This window comes from Dipodomys merriami, unplaced genomic scaffold (assembly GCF_024711535.1).
Source record: "Dipodomys merriami isolate MVZ:Mamm:240054 unplaced genomic scaffold, mDipMer1.0.p SCAF_27, whole genome shotgun sequence".
In the NCBI taxonomy this organism is placed as follows: Eukaryota; Metazoa; Chordata; class Mammalia; order Rodentia; family Heteromyidae; genus Dipodomys; species Dipodomys merriami.
In genome coordinates this window covers 13,687,948-13,701,911 of record NW_027204159.1, presented here as the reverse complement: position 1 = coordinate 13,701,911, position 13,964 = coordinate 13,687,948, and the positions used below count along the sequence as shown (strand labels likewise).

The following is a 13,964-nucleotide window of genomic DNA, read 5'->3' as shown; positions in this document are numbered from 1 at the left end:
GTCTTTTTTTATTATTCAGTTTTTTATTGTGAAAATACTCTACAAAGGGGTTACAGTTACATGAACAAGGTAATGAGTACATTTCTTATCCAGCATTGTTGCCTCCTCCTTTGTTTTTCCCCTACCATCCCTTCCCTCCCAACTCCTCAGCTACCCCCCCCACCCCCACCTAAATTGTAAAGTTCATTTTTCAACATAGCATCTTGTACATCTCATTGTTGCAATGGGCCAATCTATATCCCTACTTAAACAATTTGTTTTTACCCTTCTGCACCCCAAATTATACCAACATCAAATACAGTGAAAACAGGGGTTATACCATGGGCGGGGGAGGGGGGAGACATACAAAGCAACAAAAAAAATCACATAATACCTTATAAATACATTAGAAACAATAGCAAGGAAGAAAAAAAACCCTTGTGTCCCTATCTTGGGGTTCATTTCCCTTAACATCATCTTAGCAAGTCTTAAGAGAAAACTTACACTCTTGAGGCTCACTACAGGGATTTGCTTCCTGCCTATGCACACTCGTTCAGCAGACAGAAGAGGCCAGTAAACTCAGCACGCTGAAGTCCCATGTTTTGTTCCACCTAAAGTCATGATATTAACCCTAATTAGGTTGAGACATACACACTTGCCATCTTATAGATCAAATGTAATTGAGTTTCAGCAAATGTGTGTTCATGCAACCCATCCATTGCTAAGCACCCAGAGACCAAGGAATTCATTCGTTTATCTGGTTTTGGTTCCAAATGAACAACAAATGTTTTGGGCTTTTTTGGTGTGTACACTCACATGACTTTTTGGCTCCAGGCTATTGCTCTACCACTTGAACCACAACAACACTTCTGGATTTTTGTTGGTTACTTGGGAATAAGAATCTCACAAGTTTTCTGCTCAGGCTGTCTCCAAGCCTCAGATCTCAGCTCCTTGAGTAGCTACGATTATAGACATGAACCACCAGCACCCAACTAACAAATGTTTTTTGAGCATGTATGTGCAACCATTCTGAGTACAAATATAAGTACCCCAAGTCCTGTCTTCAAAAGTGTCACATCCTAGTTAAATAGATAAAACAAATTCGACAAAAATAGTCTAACAAATTGTTAGATGAGACATGATCATTTCATTATTATAAGAGTACCTGAGAAAATAATACATTAATGACCAAATGACACAAATGTTTCTCATGCTTTTCAGTTTTAGAGCTACCTAGGAATATGCTTACCTAATACTTGGCATCAAGGTAGCAACATTGCAAAGCCACAAGATGACAGGCACCCCCTGCCCAAGATGGGGTGAAATGAAAGAAGATGATTCAACCTACCACAGCTTGTAAGATACCTTCCTAATGTAGGTCACAGGAAAGCCATTTCTTCCAGAAAACAAAGACCATTGTGGATTAAATACCTATTAGTAGACAAGTTATATAAACCAAAGGGAATGTGATCAATGGAGAGGGATTAAGCAATGTATGGGAGAGCATCGTGAAGCAACCTGAACAACCAGGCTAATCACAGTAGAAAAGCTAGGTGTCATTTTTGATAGCTTTCCATGCGATGCTGAGAAGACCATGACTTTCATCTTGTAAGTGAAAATTAACTGCAGCTACTGAGAAAGAGCCTGGAAATGAGAGCAAATAGACAATACTCACTGTTTACATATAAAGATTCCTAAGGCATAGAGTATGCCCAAGCTCGCTCAATAAGTAAAAGGTCATCTAGCTTTAGACTGAAGGTCAGATGACCTTAACACTTTTTTAATACTATTAAACATTTCCATGTAAAATTCATACCTGAATATTCATATCATTATTCATAATAGCTAAAAAGTGAACACAATTTGAATGCTTATCAGCCGATGAACAGATAAATGAAATGTGGTAAGTCCATACAATGCAATGCTATCCAGTCGTAAAAAGAACATCCTACAATATGGATGAACCTTTTGAAAATACTGTGCTAAGTAAGAAAAAGCCAGGCACAAATGACCTCCATATTCTGAGTCCTTTAATGTGAAATTCCCAGAGTGAGAACTAGAAAGCAGGTGAGTGTTGGTCCAGAGCTTCTAGAGTGGAAAATGGGAGTAACTGCTAAAGGAGCTCTTTAGGGGTGGGTGGGAGTGGTTGAAAACCTTCTAAAATTAGAGTGTGGTGTTGATTGTGTAAGGATGTGGTGATCCTAAAACCCATTGAACAGTGTACTTAAAATACCTGTATTTTAGGGTGCTGTGAGTAGTATCTCCTAAAACTTAGAAACGTTTAAACATCTAAAACAGCTCTACGCTTTTATGTGAGTGGTGACATCTCGAGTCCAGGAGAAATACAAATCAGAGTTAGTAGGTGCATTGACCTAGACCTTGAAAATAGTTAGTGCCAGATTACAGGCCAGGTCCCAGGCCAGGCCTTCCTTCATGACAGAACACAGAAGCCAGCCATGTTTCTCTGTTGCCAGGGAACTGACATGGTTTATATTTTGCAGACACCAGCTCTACCTAGACGCTAAATTAACTATTAGCTCTCTAGCTGGCCCAAACATTATGATAGTCTGTGGACAAAGTGGTACTAAATTCACCTTGTCTTGCTTTTGTTCTGCAGTTTTTGAAGAGCCAGAAGATCCAAGCAACAGATCGTTTTTCTCCGAAATTATCTCTTCAATTTCGGATGTGAAGTTTAGCCACAGTGGGAGGTATATCATGACCAGGGACTATCTGACCGTGAAAGTCTGGGATCTCAACATGGAAAATCGTCCCATTGAGACTTACCAGGTACTAAAAAAAACAACAGCTACTCATGGGTATACAGAGCACTCCCTTTGTGGAGTCAGCCTCCACCTGCAAAAGCTCACAGGTTTACAATGCAGAATAAAAGATGGCGAGGTACTTACTAAAAAAAAAAATATGAGCTATAAATGCCACAGGATTTAAAACAAGGTTGTATGTGAAGAGGATAACATTCAATTTAACCGATAGAGACTGAAATTTTAAGGTGGACTACACACTATTCAGAGTGAGCAAAGTGAATATGGTTCTGACCACGTGATAGAGAAGCTGGTTGATAAAATAAGGAGTTCAGAGTGCAGTTACACAAGGGATAATTTTAGAACAGGGAGACTTGCCACATGAGAATGGTGGAGACTGATGATCATAACCTAGTCAGAAAAGCATGTGCTTAGAATAATATGGTCAGAGGCCTGAGTTGAGAAATGTGTCATGCACAGAAAGTTCACCTTAAATATGGAATGACCAGGGCAGGAAGTTGAGCCTCAAAAAAGCCAGAAAGGGCCTGCATGCAGACTCTGGCGAGGTAGGTTATTCTACCTTTGGTTTGAGTGCACATGGAGAATCAAAAGAAAACCTTGACACAAGAAATGACACTGTGATGTTTTCGTGTTGTTTCACTTCACAATTTACAGACCTTAAGGGCACAGGGTGATGGTGATTTGAACTGGAATGATGAAAAGTAGACCAAAGTAAAGGGAAGGTAGAGAGCCATGGAGAGTTGTTTATTGACTCACAGGGGACAGCGGGGGGGGGGGGGGGAGGGGGGATGAATCAAGGATCCTGAAAAGGTTTTGGTTCAAGCACTGGGTAGAGAAATGTGGTACAAACACTGGCAAAGGGAACAAAAGAGAGGCATTTGGAATCGTTTGATTTAAATAAGAAGACTAGACTTTGAGGTAGACAGAATTTAACAAGCCAAACCAAACAAGAATGCTATGAAAGCAGCTGATCCTATTTTAAGAGATTGGGTTACATTTTTTTAAATAGGAATCATAATATTCCCCTTTCAGTGACATTGAGCATGAAGCATCATATTCATAAATTGACATGTTGAGTTGGAACTCCTTTGTGCAACTACTCGAAGATGATAAAATTAAAAATACGAATATTTCTCATTTCAACTCACATAATCCATGGGTTAGAGTACATTCGCTCCAGTTTTAAAACCATTAACACTAATTCCAGATCATTTTCATTTTACAAGAACATGGTGACTCTGCTGGAGGAGAACTACATGGGGACATGTGAGGAGATGGAAGAATGTTAGAGTTATTGCGGGATTCTGGAAATGGGTGATGATATGGCTTAGGTGGGGGTATTAGCCATGGAGGTGGGCAGGTTATGGATTAATTTCCAAGGTAAATATCATTAGGATCTAAAGACACATATTTGATCAAAGAAAGCAAGGGCCGAGGATTATTTCAAGGAAAGGGGGGATTGACATTTTATTTAGATGAATAATGGAGAGCTTGATTTTGGATGTCAAACCAGTTAAACATGCAAATGAAGCTGGCAAGTAGCATCTCAGTGCTAGTCTAGAGTAGCTAGCTAGCTAGAGATATCCATTTCATACTCCAAAGTACAAAGTGGATCTCTAAGGTTATAGGACTACAAGAGGACCCAGTAGGCAATGATTATAGAGAAGTAATTTATTTCTGTGCCCTGGGGACTCCGTGTTTTCAGGTTGAAAGTAGGAAAGACTGAGGAAAGTGGCCTGGGAGGCAAATGGTGGAAGAGGGCAGCAACTGCCCATGTGATTGCCACATGTAGTGTAAGTAATCCTAACAGAGGAGTAAGCTGAGTGGGTTGGATGAATGGCTGATTGGAGTGGATTCAAGACTGCCAACAGAGGATGTGAGCATGAGGACAAGCAAGTCTTTCAACAAATTTCATTCTGAATGAACTCAGAACTACGGTGGGATGCAGTCTGAAGAAAAAGCTATAGCATGCTTTTAACCTGACAGAATTAAGCCAGAGTCCTCGAGCAAAGCAAGAAGGGATAGAATCTGTTGAAAAACTTGGAAGATGGATAATTTAAAAAATAGTAGAGATGAATAAAGAGGAATAAGGGAGGATGGAGTCATAATATTCAATGCACACCCTATGAAAATAAGAAAATTGAGAGGAGAGGCGGGAGAGAATGATGAATGAGATGACATTGATCAAGAGGCATTATGTTCATAAACTGATTTATTGAATGGTAACTCCTTTGTACAACTACTTAGGGATGTTTACAATGTTTTAAAAGTAGTATATATAGTATATAAAAAGTAGTGTATAGATTTTTATAGTATGTGGGTTTATAATTCAAAGACTAGACTTTGACGTAGACAAGATTTAAAGAAGCGAATCCAGCTAAGAATGCAATGAAAGCAAAGGGATCTTATTTTAAGGTATTGAATTCGATTGTTTAAAATAAAGAATTAGAGCAAGGGAATCCATGGTGTGCATGTTTCTTACTGCTTCCATTTTCATAGTAAACTAAGAAGCAAGGTCATGATCAGCTGGATGGGTAGGAGGAAAGCATGGGAAACATTCAAGGGTCATTCTTGGATCCTCTTGAGATTATTGTTGACTTAAAGCTTAAACTGTATAGTTGTGTGTTGTTTCCCCTAGCCACAGTCACCTGCTTGGTATAGGTAAAGCAAGTGCAGAAAGTTAGATTTGGCCAATGATAAAGATTCTGCCAAAAGGATTGCAATGGAAAAGAAAGACAAGGGGAAATTGTCCAGCATACATGCTGAAAGACTTAGTGATACACTTCCAAACCTAAGGAAGTTAGAAGTTATGAAGGGAAATGATGAACATGGGGAAGTAGTCAGGTCAATAGAGTTGATGAATTGCTAGAATCGAGATACTAAAGAGTGATGGACAATGACCAAGTTGCATTGTATTCATAAACTGCCTTGTTAAATGGCAACTCCTTTGTACAACTAGTTAAAATAAGATGAAGTGGAAAGTGTGACTCATGGAGGAGACATGGTAATGGTAATAATAATGGTAATAATAAGGAAGCAGAGGACAAAACTCTGAATACGATCAGAGCAAGCAACTAAGATACTAAAGTATTTAGATCACTAAGAATGATAAGCAGAAGAGGGATGGAGGTACCAAAACTGCCTTTTGAGAACAAGGTACCAAGACTCACGCCTATAATCCCAGCTATTCAGGAAGCTGAGATCTGAGGATCATGGTTCAAAGCCAGCCCAGGCCAAAAAAAAAATGTTGTGGATTCTTAACTCCAATTAACCCCCAAAAAGCCAGAATGTTGAATGTTGAAAGGGGTGACATTCATAAACTGCTTTGTTAATGGCAAGTCCTTCACACAACTACTTAAATAAGAATAGATTTAAAAATAAATTTTCACACCTCAGGAAAGGCATCATATCACATATTTATGAAAATTACTTAAAGGTATATGGTGTAACATAGTGTACTTGCTGTGTGTTGAGTCTCCACTAAACAGAAAGTCTTATGTTGAAGCTATAACTCTGAATAGCTTCAGGTGTAATTGTATTCAGCAACAGAACATTCCAAAAAGTAATAGAAAGTAACATGAAAAAAAAAGGAAATGAGAACTAGAGATTCTGCGAACTGTAGATGGCTATAACAAGGGTGTATAGCAGGAAATTTAGTTTAGGACATGAGACAGAATGACTATGAGGAACAGAAAGGAGTCCACCTACCCTATCTTGGTCCATGGACTGAGAGCCAAGTCCAGCCCTCCCTGGAGTATCTCCAAGCCAATCAAATGTTAGCAGGGAGAAAACCCAGAGGTTGAGGACCTGAGACTTAAGACTAATTTGTAAGTTCCAGCAGGCACTGGAAAATAGATTAAGGGCCAGAATGTAAAGCCCACCTATGTGGTTGATAAATTTGTGTTACTGCCATGGTTCAAAGAGCATCCTATATGCTAGCCTAATTATCCCTGATTCCTGCTTAGATTTCAGAGCTCAACTCAGCTTTCACTCAGTCATTTGTTGTGGGCCCACAGTCAACATTAGCATCTTCTTTCAGTTGCATGGGACAACCACAGCAGTATAACTCTCCATACACAGGGTAGAGGGAACTGGAACCTGAGTGTGTGGGGGTGGGGGGAGATACTTACAGCAGGTCACCTGCTAGAAAGCCTGCATCAGAAAAACATGGATTTAGGACACATGAGCAATTCACGTTTTTATTTTAGGGAAAGGCTTTTGGAACAAAGCTCATTTTAGAACACTCGCTATCACATGGAATAATCAACATTTGCAGTTCCTTACTCTGAAGTCCTGTTCTGCTGACGGTCCACTTAGAAATCATCTTTGCAGAATACTAATAGATATCATAGTCCTTGTATTGGAATGAACTTGCACATTTTCATTTTTTACCAACAATGGTGTATTTCAACAGAATATAGTTTAAACCCTATATCAAAGATGGTACTATAGACAGATGATGACCATTGGTTCAGTGAGCATCTTGAACAGAGTTGAAAGGGATCATGAAATTCAGAGAGAAAGAGCCCACCTAAGCAGGAGGGTGTATAGCAGGAAATTTATTAGGGCCTGGGCCGCACTTGCATTTATATCCATGCATTAGCAGGTCCCAGGCTTGCTTTTGGGGATAAGAAGCTGTGGAGTTAAGTGGAACTAGCCATTTTCCAGTTTTCATATAGAATAGGGATTGGAAAACTGCATCTCTGGAAGGTCAAATCTGCACACATACTTACAACGAAGACACAGCTCCATCTAACCCCAATCTATGACTGCCATGTTTCATTTCTCCTGCACAGAGACTAGTAGTTTGTAAAAGACTGTATGATCCACAAATCCTCAAATATTGACAGCAGGTTGAAGATCTCTAATCCAAAATGCCAAAACCTTAAACTCTTTGAGCAACATGAGGCCAGCCAAGAGGAAAATTCGGCCCTAATTCTACATAAACAAATTTCTTTCATTATATAAAATCAGTTCAAAGAGTACCTTTATGCTGTATATAAGGGGTATAAAACCAAGTGCATTTTGTGTTTATAACTTGGGGGGGAGGTCATTCCCAAGTTATCTTATTCTTTATACACAGACAAAATGTCAAAGATTAACTCTGACAGACTGGGAAAGTTTCCTAAAGAAGGTGGCAGATAGATCCACGTCTTACAAAGAATACCCCTCCCCTGTTTAGAGACCTTTCTTGCTCTGCCTAGGAGGAGGGATCCATGAGGTGATGACTGTTTGTAGAAGGGATTTTGCTGCAAGGGCTGGACCCAGGATGCCTCCTCCCTGCCCCCCCCCCAAATGTGTCTAACAATGCCAAATGCTCAACTTATAGACAGTTCTCTTGACCACCCTACCACTGACGATTCCCCTGTGAGGGCCTGAAACTATTTGAGAATGGGAGAATAAAGGTAGAAAGTTAATTTACAGAGTTAGAATGGCTTTACCCAGACCAAATAACTCAGAGACCTGGTCAACACATGACAACTCTGGCCGCATTCCTTTGCCAAAATTAAGCACACAATCAAGACCTCAGCATCCAATGGAGCTCTTGAGGTTAAGGGAAGAGAAGCAGCCCAGGTTGCTGTGAAACAGATTAAACCATCATTCTTAATCCAAACAGAGATAAACAATACCCTTGGTGCTATCCCTCTGCCTTCTAATTCCACTCTCTCCCCTGAGTTCATGAACCTGATTCCTGGTGAAGACTTGAGCCCCTGCATAAGGTCGGGTAATAGAGCAGGACAGGCACCTGACAATAAGAACAAGCAGTTGACAATACTGAATATACCCATTAATATTACCACTTCCTACTAGAAGGTTCCAGAAAGAACACTCAAAAAAAAAAAAGAAAAGGAGCCCAAGTTACCACGCTCAGAGCCTTATTTATCTTAATTTTGCTTGAGTTGGTGAGTGTAGGGAGAGAAATGGACCAACCATCTGGACAGTGTCATCTGAAATCCCTGTCCAGCAACTTCAAGTGTTCCATAGGCTCTCCCTCAGTGTTGAAATGAAAGCATTAGAGAGGGTATGTCAGTCAGTCTTCCAGCACTGAGCATTTCCTCCCTCACTCCTGCTCTCTCATTCCTGCTGCTGCTTTCACTGGGATAGAGAACCTGGAGAGAATTGACACCTCTCACCTCTCTGTACGCAGCAGCTCCACCTGCAGAGACAACTCCGGAGCATCGTGCTCAGGGGTCTATTTGCTCTCATCCCTGACCCTGTCCACAAAATTGGTCACTTCTCACCACTGCCCTTGCCCTTATCCACACCAGCCCATCAACCCAGCAGCCCATCAACCCATCGGCCCGTACCCCTCACCCCCATTCTTTTACTCCCCTGGTCTTGGCAACACAGCACACTCAGGATTTTTCTGTGACATCCCTTCACCTTACATAGAAGTCCTGAGTGAACTAGTCATCTGCCCCCAGGCCATCATTCTACTACCTTCCCTTCAGGACTCCACCTCTGGGCCTTTACATAGGCCATTGCCCATGACTGGAAAGCCTTTCTTTCCTCTAGATTCCAATGCTATCTTACCAGGGGAAGCATTTACTAATTACCCCTGCATAAGAGTAATCCCCAGATCTCTCAATACCAGCCTTTCATGTCCTATATATAGTTTCACAACATCTAAAACATCTCAGGTATAAAGGGTACATGTTTTCTCTCATATGTAGAAATGTAAATGATAAACATACATAGGCACATCTGCATATACACACACACACATTGACTAAGGTATGCTATACAAAGGAGAGGACTGCAATAGTGTGACTCTTTCCAGTGACTTAAGAGTTTCACAGCATGAATACCAGAAAGCTGAAATGTGTTGCTGGAAGGAGAGGAGATCAAGTGGAGGGGGGGAAGAGAGAAAGAAATGATGTCGTAATATTCAATGTATAGATGTAAACATGAAACCAGGTAAGTTGAGGGGATTGTGGGATTCAGTAAATATTTGAACAAAAGCCCAGGTAAATAGGGTCCCCTCATTTCTCAGGCCTCGCTCTGTGCCACCACCTACACAAGCAAGCTAGTTTAGGCCACTGTTGCATGAGGAGCCACCAACCCACAGGAAGGTCGGTGCCTGCGTTCCACCCTGGGCCATCTGATTGGTGAGGCACAAGTGCAACACTGAGGGCATGAACAGCTAGGAACATGGGGCAGGGGTACTCAGTGCTGCTCCCCTGTGAACATGATGGCTGACGTGGATACTGCCCTTCCTCCCCCAGGTTCATGACTACCTCCGCAGCAAGCTTTGCTCCCTCTACGAAAATGACTGCATTTTCGATAAATTCGAGTGTGTATGGAATGGATCAGACAGGTAAGAAAGACTTTGGGTCTTTGGAACCTCCTAGAGAAAGACTCTCACATTGAGGGTGGCACAGGAAAATTTATCCTAAGCAAGAAGCAATTAGAAGGGAGGGCCAAGTAGGCTCTGGTGACTCACGCCTATAAATCCTAGCTACTTAGGAGGCTGAGATCTGAGGCTCCAGGCTCGAAGCCAGCCCAGGCAACTAATCAACTGGAAAGTCTATGAGACTCTTCTCTCCAGTTAAGTACTGAAGAGCTGGAAATGGAGCTGTGGCTAAAAGTGGTAGAATGTTCACCTTGAACGCAAAAGCCCAGGGACAGCACCCAGGTCCTGAGTTAAAGCCCCAGAAAAAAAAAATAAAAATAAAAAGGGAGGGCCAAGGCCTGGCCAGGATGGATGGGGTAGGTCACTGGAAGAACTCTATGGTCAGAAGGAGGCCATGAAACAGTGACTCCATTTCAGGCTGGCACAGATGTCAATTCGGTATCAATGGAATCCTATCTTTAACATACAGAACATTCCCACACACCCCCAGGTCACCAGGCCTACAGGAAACCACTAATCGTCCAACAGCAGTTCCAGCCCAAACAGCCCTGCTTATAGGCTTTCTAGTTCAACCCTCAGCCACTGGTGTCAACCAGCCCGAAGGCCCCAGTGGCTCATTAGCTGGATTCTAGTCAACCTCATTTATCACATTCCCTCAAAATGATATATTACTGTTTTAAGGCTTTTGATTTCAACAATACTTCATAGTACCTCCCAATAGTTCATTTTTACTCTGACAGATACAGATGGTTCTGTGAGAACTAGATGCAAGCTGCCTGGCTGACTGAGCTCTTTGATGAAGGTGGCTTCAGTAATAGTGTGAGGTAGCCTGGAATTGCTTTCACTACAGGACACTTGGCAGCGCCAGCTTTGAGTGAGCACAAGCTATCTCTCACGCTCACACACACGTGCACTTTTTTTTTTTGCCTTCTGCCACTGACCCCAAATGAACTCTGCACAGAGCAAGACTCAAAGGAGTCACCATGTGACACTTGACTTGGTATAGGATAGAGTGCAAAGCAACTGTGACAAGTGAATCAAAGTTCACGAGGGCCAGATGCTGGTGGCTCATGCCTGTAATCAGGATACTGAAAGAGGCAGAGATCTGAGGATTGCAGTTGGAGGCCAGCCCCAGCTACACAGGCCACAAGACTCCAGTGAACCAGCAAAAAGCCGCAAAGTGGAGCTGTGGCTCAAGTGGCCAGAATGCCAGCTTTGAGCAAAAAAGCTAAGGGAGAACCCCTGTGCCCTGCAGTTTCAAACTCCAGTACTGGTGCATCCATGCATACACACACGTACACGGAAATCCACAGTGAGGAAATAAGCTAGCCCTATTATTTTAACATGTATTTGGTTGTAGATATTATTTACATATTTATAAACCATTGTTCCCACTTAACCTTTTTCTTAGCCTAGAGTCAAACTTGACTCTTTTTATGTACCTACTGTCTACCAGGTACTTTTACACAGAACATTTAAGCCCATCCACAGTCCAATAAAGTTATTTTCCACAGCCCCACTTTCCAGATGAGGTAACTGAGGGTTGGTCAGATAAAAAGCCTGGTCACTCCAAGTAGTGAGATCAACAGTGAACACCTGAGTGTCCCATACAGCTGGGAGCATTGGAGTTTGGCTCAAATAGAGTTATTCGGCGGGGGGTGGGGGAAGAATACATCCTGAGTTGGGAGAAGTGAGTGTCAGTACTGAGAAGCAAAGAAGCCAAGTACCTGAGTGCTTTGCCCTGGAACCTGGCACCCGGATCTGGCCCAACTTTGTCCCTGTCCAACACAGATGGCTCATTCTGCCATTCCCTTGCATGGGATCAAGGAGTTGGAATGAGATCTGAGGTTGTAGAGGTAGAGCCCGACAGAGTCATAGTGGTTCATTTTGGCACAGGGAAGAACAGTTTATAGAATCAGTTCTGTGAGCCAGAGTAACAGAATCCCACCACGGATGGAGTTGCAAGCTGATAATATGCCCATAGAGATCCTGGCAGTGTTTCTCTGCATCTTCTTATGCAGCCTTTATCACAGGAAGAACACACAAGGCTGGGCTCTCCTTCTACCCCATAGGCCAGCCCCCTGGCCACCATTCCCTCTCATACCACCAGCAGATGGTCCCTGAGGAACAAGCTCAGGATCCCCAGACCTAAGAGCCATCTATCCCTCCCATCAGTTGGCCACCATTAAATGTCGGTAGCTTATTACTAGAAGGCTTTGGCAAGCTCCAGAGAAGGGTGTCTGCAGAAGCCATGTGAGCCTCCGAAGTCTTACATTCCCTTACCAAGTCCTTTCAACTTTGAATGTCTGCTTTTCCCAAGCCATGACACCCATGGTGTAGGTGACTTTTCTGAAAGACTGAACTTAGAACTACTTTCTGGAAGGTGGTGGCCAACAGCTGCCGTAGGGCAGATGAGATGAAGGCCTGGGGGACAGATGGCTCAGGCGCACCGCCTGGGGCAGCTATACTTTGTCCATGAGCAACAATTCGCTGTTACCAAAGTGCTTCCATTTATTTGTTACCCTACTCCTAAAGGGAGGGAGGTAGGACAGGATTGGAACCGCCAGACCTACCTTAGAGCCAGAAGAATCTATAAAAACAAAAATAAGTAATGCTTAAGGCTTCTCGGTATCCTAGCTTTCAAAGCTCCTGTTCTTAGGATTCCGCTGTCAGCGTTGCTGGAACAGAGCTGATGATTTCATAAAACCTATAAGTGCCAGAAGTTAGCCATGGTGCAGTGCCATTTGCTCCAGAATTAGAAAAACTGTGGAAACGGTATTCCCTGTATGTAGACCATTCAGTCACTCTCCATCTCCTCCTTCCCTTGCAGTGTCATCATGACGGGGTCCTACAACAACTTCTTTAGGATGTTCGACCGTAACACCAAGCGGGACGTGACCCTGGAGGCCTCACGGGAAAACAGCAAACCCCGAGCTATCCTCAAACCCCGGAAAGTGTGCGTGGGGGGCAAGCGGCGAAAAGATGAGATCAGTGTGGACAGTCTAGACTTTAGCAAAAAGATCTTACACACGGCTTGGCATCCTTCCGAAAATATTATAGCGGTGGCAGCTACAAATAACCTATATATATTCCAGGACAAGGTGAACTAGAAGGACAAGTTATTAATCTCACATACTGAATACTAGTCAAACGAGTTTTTAAATATTTCCTTGGGTCTTCATTTTGACGCATTGACTTTACTTTCCCTGTGCATAAAATAACAATTGGGGTAGAATTAAAAAGGAGTTCGACTTTCCCATCTCCCCAGTTCTGAGAAACTTTTGTCAAACCCAACAGGTTTGGGCCACTTCTGTTTAGGATGGAGGGCTGCCCGCTAACAGTAATTCTCCCATAGTTGAATTTCTGATGCTTTGATTGCCATTTTTCTCCCTTCTGGTGGGTCCTGTGTTTTGTTTCTAGGTGTCTGCTATGATAAAATGAGGTTGTCTGTAGTATTTAAGGAGAAAAGAGATAAGTTTTTTTTTTAATTAAGCAATTCCATTTGATTGGAAAAAAATCAACAAAAAATAAACAGCGTTTACTCTACTCTTAGAGAACTTCTTTTTGTGTGAAAAAAAATCAGGACTAGTCATGACACTTTTTTTTTCCATTATAACAATTTCCTTGGGGCTGAGGGGAGGAGACAGACTGAGAAGGGGAGGAGGCGCGCCTCTCTTTGTAAATGTCCCGCAGAAACAAGCTGGGGTTTGACCAGAAACTTCCCTGAATGCATCAGGGGATAGAGACTGCGATCTACATTGGGCTTCTCCAAATTCTGCTGGCAAAGCCTTGCAGTACCATATACCACCTACTACTGCCTGGCCCTTTTATACTCTTGTTTTTTTTTTGTT

The 13,964-nt window shown here is 42.3% G+C and overlaps 1 protein-coding gene across 10 annotated transcripts in view; it reads left to right on the top strand.

Annotated features, from left to right (window-relative positions):
* Window positions 1–13,658, top strand: part of Ppp2r2b (protein phosphatase 2 regulatory subunit Bbeta) — a 437,725-nt gene extending 424,067 nt beyond the window's left edge. For all 10 annotated transcript variants that reach the window (XM_070036318.1, XM_070036326.1, XM_070036328.1 and 7 more), the window contains 3 exons: window positions 2,597–2,766; window positions 9,986–10,077; window positions 12,944–13,658. In XM_070036318.1, coding sequence (XP_069892419.1) covers window positions 2,597–2,766; window positions 9,986–10,077; window positions 12,944–13,223 — 542 coding nt within the window. In that variant the 3' untranslated portion in view covers window positions 13,224–13,658. The remainder of the gene's footprint in view (window positions 1–2,596; window positions 2,767–9,985; window positions 10,078–12,943) is intronic.
* The last annotated feature ends 306 nt before the right edge of the window (window positions 13,659–13,964 follow it).